Source organism: Triplophysa rosa, unplaced genomic scaffold, assembly GCF_024868665.1.
Source record: "Triplophysa rosa unplaced genomic scaffold, Trosa_1v2 scaffold29_ERROPOS194725, whole genome shotgun sequence".
NCBI classification, from domain to species: Eukaryota; Metazoa; Chordata; class Actinopteri; order Cypriniformes; family Nemacheilidae; genus Triplophysa; species Triplophysa rosa.
Genome location: NW_026634315.1, coordinates 96,549 through 110,691, shown reverse-complemented (window position 1 = coordinate 110,691; position 14,143 = coordinate 96,549). Strand labels below are relative to the sequence as shown.

The 14,143-nt window shown below is 42.5% G+C and overlaps 1 protein-coding gene across 2 annotated transcripts in view; it reads left to right on the top strand.

Annotated features, from left to right (window-relative positions):
• The first annotated feature begins 6,154 nt into the window (after positions 1-6,154).
• LOC130550359 (centrosomal protein of 112 kDa-like) overlaps positions 6,155-14,143 on the top strand; it is a 100,797-nt gene continuing 92,808 nt past the window's right edge. The window contains exon 1 of one of the 2 annotated variants that reach the window (XM_057327801.1): positions 6,155-6,737. In XM_057327801.1, coding sequence (XP_057183784.1) covers positions 6,228-6,737 — 510 coding nt within the window. In that variant the 5' untranslated portion in view covers positions 6,155-6,227. The remainder of the gene's footprint in view (positions 6,738-14,143) is intronic. The other variant, XM_057327800.1, reaches the window with a different exon arrangement.

The following is a 14,143-nucleotide window of genomic DNA, read 5'->3' as shown; positions in this document are numbered from 1 at the left end:
AATGGACCGCTTTGGAGAAATGATCCACCACCTTGAGGATGACGGTGTTCCCACTGGAGGGAGGAAGGCCAGTGACAAAGTCTATAGCGATGTGTGACCAAGGACATGAGGGAATGAGGAGTGGGCGGAGCAGACCAGCCGGAGGGCGATGAGAGGGCTTGCACTTAGCGCAGATGGGACAAGCCAACACAAACTGTCTGACATCCGTGACCAGCGACGGCCACCAAAACCTCTGATGGACAGAAGCCAGGGTTCCCCGAACCCCTGAAGGACATCAGGGTGCAGCCGGCACGAACAACGCGCCTCTGCTTTTTATAGACATCAACCACACCCAGAACTCACCTCCAGCAGACCACACAGATGTTAAATTTAAACTATAAGCAAAAGTATGCTCACCTAGAATGCGCGCTTGATCTGTGTAGTCAGCCGGGTGGCGTGCCCTCAGGTGTAGTCAGATGTCTTCAGCCTCTTTCCAGTCCCTGTTCGGGCGCCAAAATATGATGTGGTAGAAGTCGATCTTGAAGTTCAAAAAATCTCTCAGACAAAGAAGGTTCAGGTGTCAAGGAGTTAACTTTATTTGATCAGGCCAAACAAAGTGAGATGTCCCCAGTCATCTGAAAACTTAGTGTTTTCCAGCCTGTAGTTATAGTGAAACTTAGGAAAGGAGGTGCTTTCCTAAACCAATCAGGAAATTCCCTTTACCTTTTATTTTTTATTATCCAATCATTCTCGTCTGCCACTATTATTTTCTAGGCAACAAGGTTTGTATCTAATAGTGGAATGTCGACCTTTACTTGGTTTTTAAAAATAAGTTTTCCAGTTGGTACCAGTTTTCAGTTTGAACATGTTCAACCTTCTGAACTTTATCTAGGTCAGGCCTTAAACAGATCCAAAGACATCACTGAATTTTATATTGCTGAAATCTGGTCTATACTTGGTTAAAACGATTAAAAATATACTTATATGTTCAAACAACACTCAATCAATGCTTAAGTATACTGATTATGTCATTAAATCATTAAATCATCTTCATATATTCACTTGTATAATAGTTATTGGTCTGATTATTAACACATCTATGGTAATATCATTCCTATGAATACTTCTTATAAGTGGGATGTACAACAGAGCCCAAAAGTGCACATATGCACAAAATGACACAAAATGAACCAGTATTATGCACAATAGCAGTCAGAGCTGGCGAAACAACAAACACGGTCTGACACAGGACAGGAGAACAAAGAGAAATCAATATGAAAGCTAACTAAGGATGAGTGACAACAGGTGGGAGAGATAATAGATGAACGGGCGCTAATCAAGGGGAATACGCTACAGGTGAAAGAGAGCGAAGACAGTGAGTGGAGAAATACCAAAATGGAGACACGGGGCGGGGTGAGTGACGCAGACACAGAGCACACGGCGAGCTGTTAAAACAGAGCACAACAGAACACACACAGGCAGGACACGGGAACCCGAGTGACCGAGATCATGACACTACCCCCCAGAGGTGCCACTGGGCGCTTAGGGAGGGGCTCACCTCGTCTCCGGTGGAAGTCCACGACCAATGCGCGGTCCAGGATGTCGTGAGACGGCACCCAACACCTCTCCTCTGCACCATAGCCCTCCCAGTCCACCAAGTACTGGAAACCCCTGCCATGGCGGCGCACGTTGGGCAGTTTCCTGACATTGTATACCGGGGATCCGTCCACAAGGCGCGGGGGAGGGGTGAAAGCTGGCAGGGTTGAGACGGGAAGTGACAGCAGGCTTAACCCTTGAAACATGAAAAACAGGGTGAACTCGACCAAGGTTGGGCGGCAGCTTGAGCCGGACAGCCACCGGATTAACCACCTTGGTGATGCGGAATGGACCAATGAACTTGGGAGTCAGTTTGCGAGAAGGCATCCGGAGAGGCAAGTTGGTTGCTGGTGGTTCTCTTGGTTCTACGGGAGGATTGGGCTAGAACCCTCCTGGCCCTCATCCAAGTGCGTCTGCAATGCCGGACGAACGTCAAAGCTGATGGAACCGAAGCATCGTGTTCCTGCGAGGGAAATAAGGGTGGTTGAAGTCCCAGAGAACATTCAAAGGGAGACATACCTGACGAGGAGACGGGTTGGGAGTTGTGGGCGTACTCGATCCAGGACAGCTGTTGGCTCCAGGAGCTGGGGTCGTGTGATGTCAGACAGCAGAGTCTACTTTCGGGATCCTGGTTGGCTCGCTCGCATTGCCCATTGGTCTGAGGGTGAAAACCAGAAGAGAGACTAGCAGAGGCTCCGATCTGCTGACAGAACTCTTTCCAGAACCGGGAGGTGAACTGCGGCCCCCTGTCGGACACGACATCGGCCGGCAAACCATGGAGACGGAAGACGTGATCCACCAGCAGCTGCGCGGTCTCCCGGGCGGAGGGAAGCTTGGACAGAGGGATGAAATGGACCGCTTTGGAGAAATGATCCACCACCATGAGGATGACGGTGTTCCCACTGGAGGGAGGAAGGCCAGTGACAAAGTCTATAGCGATGTGTGACCAAGGACATGAGGGAATGAGGAGTGGGCGGAGCAGACCAGCCGGAGGGCGATGAGAGGGCTTGCACTTAGCGCAGAAGGGACAAGCCAACACAAACTGTCTGACATCCGTGACCAGCGACGGCCACCAAAACCTCTGATGGACAGAAGCCAGGGTTCCCCGAACCCCTGAAGGACATCAGGGTGCAGCCGGCACGAACAACCTGCCCACCGGTTGTTCCTTCGGTACTTGCACCCCTCGTCCGGCCTCCTCTACTCGCTGCTCGAGAGCCCAGGTAAGAGTCCCGACTACAATCTCCTTAGGGAGGATAGCGTCGGCCGAAAGCTCCCCCTCGGGTGGCTCGAACAGACGAGAGAGTGCGTCGGGCTTGACGTTTTTAGATCCAGGCCGGTACGAGAGGGTGACGTTGAATCGGCCGAAGAAGAGCGACCAGCGGGCCTGGCGTGAGCTCAGCCTCTTGGCTGAACAGATGTACTCCAGGTTTTTGTGGTCCGTCCAGACCAAGAAGGGCTGCGCTGACCCCTCCAACCAATGGCGCCACTCACCCAAAGCCAGACGGACCGCTAGCAGCTCCCTGTTGCCGATGTCGTAGTTTCGTTCTGCAGGGCTGAGGCGGTGAGAGAAAAAAGCACATGGGTGCACATTCTCGTCACGGCGAGCGCGCTGAGATATGACCGCACCTATCCCGACGTCAGAAGCATCAATCTTGACAATGAATTGTCGTTCAGGGTCTGGAAGACAAAGCACAGAGGCAGAGACAAAACGGGACTTAAGATTGTCAAAGGCTTCCTGAGCTTGGGGATTCCATCTGAACATGCCCTTGGTGGAGGTTAATGCGGTTAGCAGCGTGGCGATCTGGGAGGCAAGGGTTATTTATTCTTTACTCTATTACCAATACAAGGGCGCAGGGAGTCGTCCTTCTTCTGGACAAAGAAGAAGCCCACACTGGCCGGTGAGGAGGAGTGACGGATGAGCCCAGCTTGAAGAGATTCACGAACGTATCTGTCCATGGCCTCTCTTTCAGGACCTGATAGGGAATAAAGACGACCCTTTGGCAGAGAAGTGCCTGGGAGGAGATCTATGACACAGTCGTAGGGGCGATGCGGATGTAGGGAGGTAGCTCGCGACTTGCTGAACACTGAGCGCAGGTCGTGGTACTCCTCCGGGACCCCGGTCACATCGGCAGATGTCATGACAGCTGGTGTGAAAAGTTGCATCTCATACAGTAAGAAGGTTGTTTTTGCAATTATCTTATAATATAGTTTTGTCAGTTCTTATGGGTCTTTTTTGTGATATCTGAGGGTGTTGAGATCTGTGGCCCGTTGCATAAACTGTTTAGACTAGGCTTAGAAGTTTGACATCTCATTTTTTTCTTCAAGACTTGTCATAACTTTTTTAAATCAGGTACATAAAAAGGTAGATTGGGCAAATTGAAATATGAACAGTAAGTCTGATTAGTCCAAACTAATTGCTAGTAGTCAGTGAGACTAGTTGTTAAGACGCAGTCTTAACTTGGCGGCTAAATTTATGCAACTGGGCTCAGAGCTGATTTTTTGATGCATGTTCCAACAGTGTTTCAGTTATCTTTCTGGTCTGATAGTGGGAACTCTCTAAACTGCGACAAAGACGCATTCAAAAAGCATTTCAAAATGTTGTCATATTTCTGGACATGTGCTTGACATTAGGAATGTTCTAGGACACTGTTAGACATTGTCTTGATTTCAAATGGCTTTTTTGACTCTGGAATACACAAAGTGGCACCATCAGAACATCACAACGGTCCGTCCAGCTGTGCTGGGTCATTGAAGACGGGCTTTCACTACCAGATGGGCCCTAGATGATGAAAAGAGGTTTAATCTCTGGCCAGACATCAGCACGCACAGATGCTTTTCACTACGCTTCAGCTCCTGCAGACATGCAAATGTGTTTCAGGGAAGGTTTAGATTGCACCATCCGTCTTTCATCCAGAATGGTGAATTGAAATGAAAAGGCATTCACACATATACTACAGTTATCATAGAAAAATCACCATTAGAGTCTGACATGCGGTGCATCTCTGTTTATAAGCAAATCTCAGACTTTACGAGGATCATGTTTACGCTGAGGCTGAACACAGGGTAAACAGACACTGCTCGCCTGTTTGATCGTGTCATTTTTGGAGGGGGGTTCACCCTTCAAAAAAGTCTATATTTTGTTTTTTGTATTGACATGCATTATTTTTGAGTCTGAATATGTGCATAAATTCAACATTAGGAACATGGAATTTTACAATCTGTCCTGCATTGTAGGGATGTAACGATTCACCATGAGCCGGTTGAAAATCGGTTATAATGAGTGACGATTCAAATCGGCTGAGGTGTGAACTGAATCGCAATACATTTTTTGAACAGCAGGGGCCGCTATTTTCACTGCAAATCTAAACGTGGACATGCTGATATTTCTTAAATGCAAAAAAATCCAAGAAAAGCTAAGACAGTATTAGTTTGTTTATATTAAAGAGACTTTTTCTATTATTAATTTGTTATAAAATTGCAGTTTAGTTTTGTTATTTGAAATAAAACATTATTTTATTATACAAAGAAACGTGAAGCATTTAAGAAATAATGCAAGGGAAGTTTTGTTTCAACTCATCTTGTAAAAATAAATCGTGAGTAAATCGTGAATAAATCGCATCGTGAGATCAGAATCGTGACTCGCATCGCATCGTGAGCTGAGTGAATCGTTACATCCCTACTACATTGCTTTCTTCTCATTTTAATCCTAAGTAGTTTTCTTCAAAAAATGGACGTCTACTTTATACATGATACCACATTTTCCCCGGTTATTGCCTTTCAGTTTTTGTTCTAGTTTCGCAGTGTGCCTTTTTTATTTCATAAGAGCACGTCCAGGCCCATCAAAGATGCATCAGAAAATTCTTCCCCGAGTCCAGTTTAAGAGGGAATTATAGATTAAAGGCTCCTCAGAGCCGAGATCTAATAGCTTTGTGCCGATGCAGCTGCATGTGGGCTTTTGCCGCATGGCTCTGGCCACGTTAGACCCGCGCGCAGTCTTGGCATCTGGGTGTTTTCATGACAGGCTTTGAAGTTTGTTGCTATTCCCTCAAGTGCCCAAAAAACAACTTCAGATCCTTTTCCGGCACTCAGGGCACGTGATGCACTTTGGCAGGCTCCACCCAGGGATGTTTGGGAGTGTGAGGAGTAAAGACGAGGGACTGCCAACATGCCGTCGATGGAACGGAGTTGGCGTGAGGGTTAACTGCTGTGTGAGCACAGATTATTTGATATTCAAGATGTAACCTGATTAGTTCAGGCACTTAGGGTGTATAGTGTTGTGTATATACAGCTGTTAATTGTTCGTCGCATGTGTATTTACGCATCTCGTTCATTTTTTGGCCGTCAATATTTCTGTAATTTGGTTGTGAATGTCTAAACATATTAAACCACTCATCAGTTTGTCAGGACACTTCTTGACTACTCTGAATGATGACAGGTTAGGCGAAGGCCTCAGATTTCTTCCTCTTGTGTCCCTGCCTTGACATTAATGCAACGGCCATTTATACTTTGGCGATGAGCTTTTTGGTCTCATTTCAGCTTCTTGAAATAATACGTGCGAGGACAACCTTGTCTCCATGAGTTACTGACCTTTGATTTGGACTAATGTCGCTCATTAAATCAAACTGCTGACCTTTGTGGAATGTAAGGCTTTGATGTTGAACTCTTGTGGTTCAGAGATCAGAGGCAGTGGTGTCTGTTTTCTTCTCGCTGGCTACAACCGGCCACAGAAACTCCACTCATCCTGCTTGGTTTGTTTTCTCTTTTTCTTTTTTTTTCCATTGTTCTTTTATTGTTGCTTTCTGTTTATTTCTTTTTTTTGTGGCCTAAGTATGGAATTCTCCCACCCAAATATTTTTTTTATAAACATGCTTAAAGGTTTCCTCCTCTATGAGCTGACCTTAACAGATTTCACAATTTGTGTTTTACACCAGACCGTCTCTGATCTGGAGGCGCAGGTGCATTCACTGAGGAAAGAGCTGTTGGCGGCACACAGTCAGAGGAAACAGCAGCTGATGGAGTTGGGCCTGCTGAGGGAGGAGGAGCGCCAGCGGTCCGCTCATGATCAGCAAACGGCTTTGGAATGGCTGCGGTCCGAAATGGATCAGGTGCGACAGGACCTGGAGAAGACCCACAAGGCTGAAAGAGAGCTGGCCCAAGAGAAGGTTGGTGTGCCTCCTAACTGACAATGAGAATGTCAATATAAAATTGGAAAGTTTGGTCACATGACAGGGTTACACAAGGATGATTGGACTGGAGAAATATTAGGTGAAATTATACTTTTATAACTCAGATGAGGCAACCAACCTCGTGACATCACCGATAGTGGTACTGCAAGATGTCGGCGCCCTTGCTACAAAAGCTATAATAAGGCATCTGTATTCTATTTTTTTATATATATATATTTTATTTAAAGTTTTGAAGTTATATTAACAAACACAAACACACAAAAGGTAACCAACATAACAGAATCCACACAACAACAAAAAAACACAACTGGACTGCCTCAATTAAATAATTTGACGATATCAACCTAGAAGACAATATTCAGAATTGTTTATAAATAAGAAAGCTGAAAAAAAACATAAATAGAAATGTCTGTGAGACAAAAGATAGGATAGGTTTACCAAATTTATATCAGTCTTAAGAAAGGTCCCCATGTGGCTTCAAATCCCCATCTTTATTCTTTTATATGGAATATATAATGAATAATGTTAACTTGCCTGGATGCTTCACTTTCACTTGAGATTTCAGTGTTGAGATTGTAAACATTTTCTCTACAATCTGTAACGTTTGCCTCTTTATCTCAATCTCTTTTTTAAATATAAAATTGCATTTTACTTTACGTGTATATACTTAAAGGGATAGTTCATCCAAAAATCTACTTGATGTGATTTTTTACTCACCTACATGACATTATAGAGAACTATGTTTAGAGAACTTCCGGCGTCTTCAGAGCACAAATAAAGATATTTAGGTGACATCTGAGAGCTTTCCAGGCATCCTCATTGAAACCATGGTGTCAGTTTTTGCAAAGGTTCAGAATAGTACTAAAGACATGGTTACATTAGTCCAATTTTTTTGAAGCGATAAGAATGCTTTATGTGCAAAAAAAACAAACCGAAATACTGACTTTAATTGATATATTCTCCTCTGTCTTGTCAGTGTATGGCACGCGTTCACGAGAGCACTTCTTCATCTTCTGCATGTAAACACAGAGTTGCGCTTCCATGTTGTGAATCAGAGTGCCGGCATCCAATAGGGGCAAGCCCCATGCGGCGTTCGGCGCACAAACCTGTCTACTTTTGAAGTGCTCTCGTGAACGCACCCCATACACTGACAAAACAGAGGAGAATATATCGATTAAAGTAGGTATTTTGTTTTATTTTTTGCACATAAAGCATTCTCGTAGCTTCAAAAAAATTCAACTGAGCCGGAAGTTCTCTAAACATGTTTAACGTTATGTGGGTGAGTAAAAAATCACACAAAGTTGATTTTTGGGTGAACTTCCACTTTAACATAAATATTTAAGTGCATTGTGGAGATTTTTAGCAGCATCTTGCAATTGCAACCAACGGCTCACTCCACCGCCCCCCCTTCAAAGCACTATGGTAACTGACACAGGACAAAGATGTGGTCACGTTTTCACTTCTTGGCCAAAGGAGAAAATGTATTTACGAAACTCGCTCTGTTGAGCAGTTTGTTCGTTTAGGGCTACTGTAGAAACAACATGGCCAATTCCATGTAAGGGGACCCGCGGTGTATGTAGACAGAAATAGCTCATTCTAAGGTAATAAAAACATAACACTTCATTATGTAGACATAGTTGTATATTGTATATTATATTACATTTCTGTCAATAGATTCTCATAAATATCACCTTATACACCTTATACACACAGCATACATTTACATTTAGTAGACGCTTTTATCAAAAGCAACTTACAGTAGACGGCGACGCAATAGAATACTTGATATGCATGCACTGAAGTTAATGACGTTAAACTGACATTTCCCATAAAATCGTATCCCACAGCTCAAATTTTAACAGCTCGAAATGAGGCGGAGGTGGTGCCATCCTGACAACGTGCACACTCGCACATGTTTATGCCTACTGTACCTTTAGGTTTAGGTCATTCTCAAGAAAATGAACATACTAAATCCGCAGTCACACTTGACTTTACGCTCCATTGACTTCCATTCATACGCATGCGAATGCGACAGACTGGAAATGGAAGCCCGTCCGAAGATATTTCGCTGCGTAGCAAAGTTCAAGTTTGGTGAACTCTGACCTGCGAATTCGCGCCACGTGAGTGCGTGAGAACAATCGAAGATCAAAACGTCACAGCGTGACCTCTCGGTACAGAAATGTAAAAGATGGAGGAATCGCTCCCACCCATTTTTGCAGCACCGTCCGAACGAACGCATGCTCAAAGTCTAATCTGACCACGGCATTAGACGCAAAATGAACAGTATTTACCTGAACAACTGAAGCTAATAGGGGTCATTGCTCTTAGGAATACATTAAAAAAACAAATTAAATTTAAAATTGAATTCTCTGTGCAGCAAAATCCTGGTTTACCTCTATGAGGGGAAAGGTAAAGGACACTTTTGAAGACTGATTTTCATGTATTTGTTCAATAGCTGATTTATGTTTAGATGAAACATGAAAGTTACATAAATCAGCTTTAAATACTGACAAATACCCCCTAACAAAATCTACAGTCCTGTCACACCTGTTTAACATGCCAAAAATAAACTTAAACATGGCTAAATGAATATACTTGTCACATGAGTCGTGGTCGCTCATGGCCTTCATCATTTGGAGGGGATTATGCTAGTTCTTAATTGTAAATACATGAACCTGTCTCTGAATGAAGCAGACAGACTTAGGTGACCACATCGGAAGTCCTTTTCCTTTATAAAGCTCTTGATCCCAGCTGAAGAAACGATGGCTGGAAGCTGCTGTAATCCAGCACAGTTTATCCAGGAACTGGTCAAGGTGGTATTGATCAGTGAGTAATCCTGAATAGGCCCATCAAAGCGATTATTTTTCATTAAACACATGGACCGCCGCTCACTGCACCCTCCCTCAGGACATCTGCGGCACATTAACGTTCCATTCGGCCTCTTCATAAATCCTGGGAATCTTCCATTTTGGAAGCATATGCGAGTACATCACTGCACATAAATCCCCATCAGACGAGAATGCCGCCTCGCTGTTTCATTCTCAAACTGACACGTCAGACTTGTTTTCAAAATTGTCTTTGCCTCCCTCCATCTGAGATGCATCCTGACCGGCAGCTGAAATCTTCCGCTGAGGAGACTTCACAAATATCTGTTGAAGCTATTGACTGAGGCTCTGTCCTTAACAATAGGGCTGACAAAATAATCACATTAGCCTTTAAGATTAATGAAACAATATGTTCGTATTTCAACATTATATAGATTTCTGAACGTGGCATAGGATGGGCAGCAGCACAGTGCTTCATCCCTTATAAAAATGAACTATGGTTGTTTCCATCTGTCTGCCTCTTCAGTCTCATGAAATCTCATTTATACGCACTGGTTAAGAGAATTTGTCAGCTTCATCCACACCACCCACATCTCAAATATTTGTCATTCGCGTTTTAGTACTGAATGCCACAAGTGAGCTGTTAGAAAAAATTTAAATGATTTAATCTAGAGACCACTCCCCTTTGCTTTAGAGAATATAAAAATTGACTTTTTTGCCGTTGAGATATGATTGAGATGAATGGCGTTGTTTTCGTGGATTATTGACCGTGATGCTTTAGCTAAAGCTTTCTTTTTGCGTGTTTAGCTCTGTCCATGCATATACCATACTGTATCTCTCCCCAGCTGGTCACAACATAATTTTCAAAGAAAAAAGTTTAGCCATTTTCATTTTCAAGTTTTCGGACGCTCGGATTCGTATTGACTTGGTATGTTTTAAGCTGAAAATTCATATTCTTTTGATGGCGAGAGAAACGCAGTCCTCGGCAGTCAGCCGCTCCCTAAAATGCTGGCCAGAGTTTTAAGACATCTCACAGATCCCCAAGAAAAAGAAAAATCCATTAAATCCATGAATGGGTTTGCATGAAAGGTACAGCTGTTCTGAAGGGGAATAAAATATTAAGAAAAAGAATATCAGAAACGATAAGATCAGGAGTTTGATTGTTCCAATGCCCGGTGCTTTGTGAGTAGAAAGGTATTTTTTTTCCAGTCTATGTTAACAACAGAGGTTTATCTCGCTAAGGCGAGTTTGTGTGTGTGCGTGCGTGTGTGTGTGCTGCCAGCGGTACCCAATCTCCATCCAGCACAGAGAACCCTGGGAGCCTTGTTCCTCCAGATAAACCTGACTGCAGCTCACAGCCTCTGATGCTCAGATATTCTTTGTGCTTCCAAACCCTTTAACTTTTGTCATTTCTTTACAAATCACGGCTCCCTGTCCTGAATTCCTATGGAGTCTGGAATGTCAACTAGTGATGGGAAGTTCAAGTCATTTTTGCGATTCGGATGTTTGAATCTCGTTCAGCAAAATGAACGAATCTTTTTTCGAGTCATTTCGTTCATCTGAGCAGAGTTAAATTAAAGTTGCATGTTAATAGCCAAATTACCCCATAACGTTTGTTTATGCTAGTTTTGATCAGATATATAATAAGAAATAACTTTGTAGTTAGGGACAAGTTATGAGAAACAGTTATTTAATTATTTCCTGACAGCATTTCTGTAAAGTTATGTATTTATAATTCATTAACAATTTTGGGTCACTCAGGTATGCAATAAGGTTTACAGGTTGTTGTTTTTTACTAAAAAGTCTCATGCAGTTTGCAAAGTATATAATAATAGGCTATTGAAATCATTTAAATGTGCAATTATTTAATAAGAGATCACTTGTGTAATATATGCATTAGACATAAACACTGACTTTACTAGTGTTGCTTATGTTTATATTTTGCCAGCACAGTTCTTATGCAAAATAGTTAGTTATTAAGATAAATTAAAAACACATGCAGAAATCCCGAAGAAACATTTATGAATATACTGACAGAAAAAAGAACAGAACGGTACGTTTTAGAGAATATGTTTATTGCACATATCTTTTGATCATTTTATATTTCTTCCTATAATACAACATATAACACGTACATCATGCATTTGACTGATGATCCGGGAAGTGGTCACGTAACGTTAAAGACTCGGACTCGAAGACTCCGGTACAGGCTGCAGGTTTGCCTGCGGAGCTACCATTTGACAAAAGAACAAAAGGGCTCGGACCCGATGACTCGAGAGACGAACTAATCATTTCTCTTTCCGGTATAAGGACTCGGACCCGATGACTCGAGAGACGAACTAATCATTTCTCTTTCCGGTATAAAAGAACGAAAGAACTCGGACCCGATGACTCGAGAGACGAACTTCATTACTGTTTCTGGTACAATGTTGCACATGCACGGTCAACACAAAATGAACGAATCACTCGCTGAGACACTCGTTACTCCCGAGTCATTTTAAAGATTCGTTCAAAAAGAACGAATCGTTCATGAACGACCCATCACTAATGTCAACTTTACTTTTGCAGAAATATTGCAGATTTTCGACAATATCTATGATTAAGAAAACAAAAACCTCAAAGTTATCTTCATCAAACTTTGAATATTTAATCACTGAATTGAGATTGAATTGGACTCTGAGTGATGGCAGTATGATTTAGGTCCATAGCTCTGGCCAGTGAGATCCATTGTCCTGCCAAGTTTAGCCCCAACTCTGATCAAACACACCTAAACAAGCAAATCAAAGTCTTTAGGAATCGATGTGTTGATTAGGTTGTTCAGGTGTGTTCTATTGTAGTTGGGGCTAAACTCAGTAGGAAAATGGATTTTATGGGCCAGAGTTGAGAACCCCTGATTTCGCTCATTCGTTGTGATGTCTTTAGCTATAACTTGTATTTGCCAGTGTGGGTCTTTTTCAAGTAAAATTAAATTATACACATTATACAGTGGCTTGAAAAAGTATTCATACCCCTTAACTTTTTCACATTTGGTTATGTTGCTGCTCTGTGTTAAACTACTTAAATTATTTTTTGTTACATGAATCTACACTCCATGCACCGTAATGACAAAACAAAACAACTCACAAGCTCAGAAGCCTCCATTAATCATTAATGGAAAAAGTTTGGAACAACCAGATCTTTTACTTGAGCTTGCCTCCTGTCCAGGCAATCGATGGAGAAGGGTCTTGGTTAGAGCGGTGACCATGAAGCTGATTGTCACTCTTGAGCTCCATGATCATATATGGAGATGGGAGAAACTTACAGAAGGACAAACATCACAGAAACACTCCATCAATCTGAGCTTTATGACAGAGTGGCCAGACTCAAGCCTCTCCTCAGTGAAGACGCATGAAAACTTGAAACATGTTCAGAAGCAAGATTCTCTGGTCTGATGAAGCAACGTCTCTGGAGGAAATCAAGCACTGCTCATCACCTGCACAATACCATCCTAATAGTAAAGTGTGGTAGAAACAGCATCATTCTTTGTATGTGTTTATTAGCAGCAGGGACTTGGGGGACTTGTCAGTGTTGAAGGAAAGCTCAACAACACAAAATACAGAGATACCCTTGATGAGAACCTATAGTCCAGAGCAGAGGTGGGAAAACTATGGCCCGCGGGCCACATCAGGCCCCCCAAGCAATTTCATCCGGCCCGCCAGGCGGTTTTTAAATGTTTTGAATAACATTGCGGTTCAGTTAGGATTTTGGTGAAAATGACTAATTTGATGTAATACAGACAAAATCCATAGATGGCGCAAGTCTACTATGCAGCACACTATAGTAAAAATGAATAGAGAGGGAGACATGCGCTATTGCGCTAGCTAGACGGACATGTTTAAATGCTGCGTTCGCGTCTTTTGAAGCGCTGAGGCGGGAATTTCTGTTATCAAAAGCGCATCTCGAGACACTTGCCCTGAGCGCTGAGAAAGAGATACGGCTGTGACGTAGGGGTCTGCTGTTCTGCAATCGGTCACTATTGCTGAGAAATGCTCTAAGAGAGACTGCTTTTACTTTCAATTCTTATAAATCCGATTTAGTTTAATGGCGGAGTGACACAGACTGTGAAATGGTTCCCGTCATAAGAGTTTGGTTCCAAAATGAGATAACTCCGTTTTAAAAAACAATCAAAAATCATGTATTTTTATTGTGCATTTCAATTAATATCAATCAAAGTGCAGTTGGCTTTTTATTTAAGCCATAATAACTCAGAAAATTCAGCTAAAAACACAATAAAAACATGATATCATAATAAAAACATGATTTTTTATTTTTTTTAAGTTTACCCTTTCGGTTCAGCCCTCCACTACAGCCCCATTTCTCATGTGGCCCCTTGGGATAATTGCACGCCCCTGAATTAGAGGAATATTTGAAAATGTCAAGAATAAAAAATTATGTATACTGTAAATTATTATAATAATGTGTCTTAAATGACAGTGCGCAAATGTTTTGCCATTTTTTTCAATATAAAAGTATTTATAAAACACAGGGTAGAAGGAATTGCATGTACATTTCAGTTTG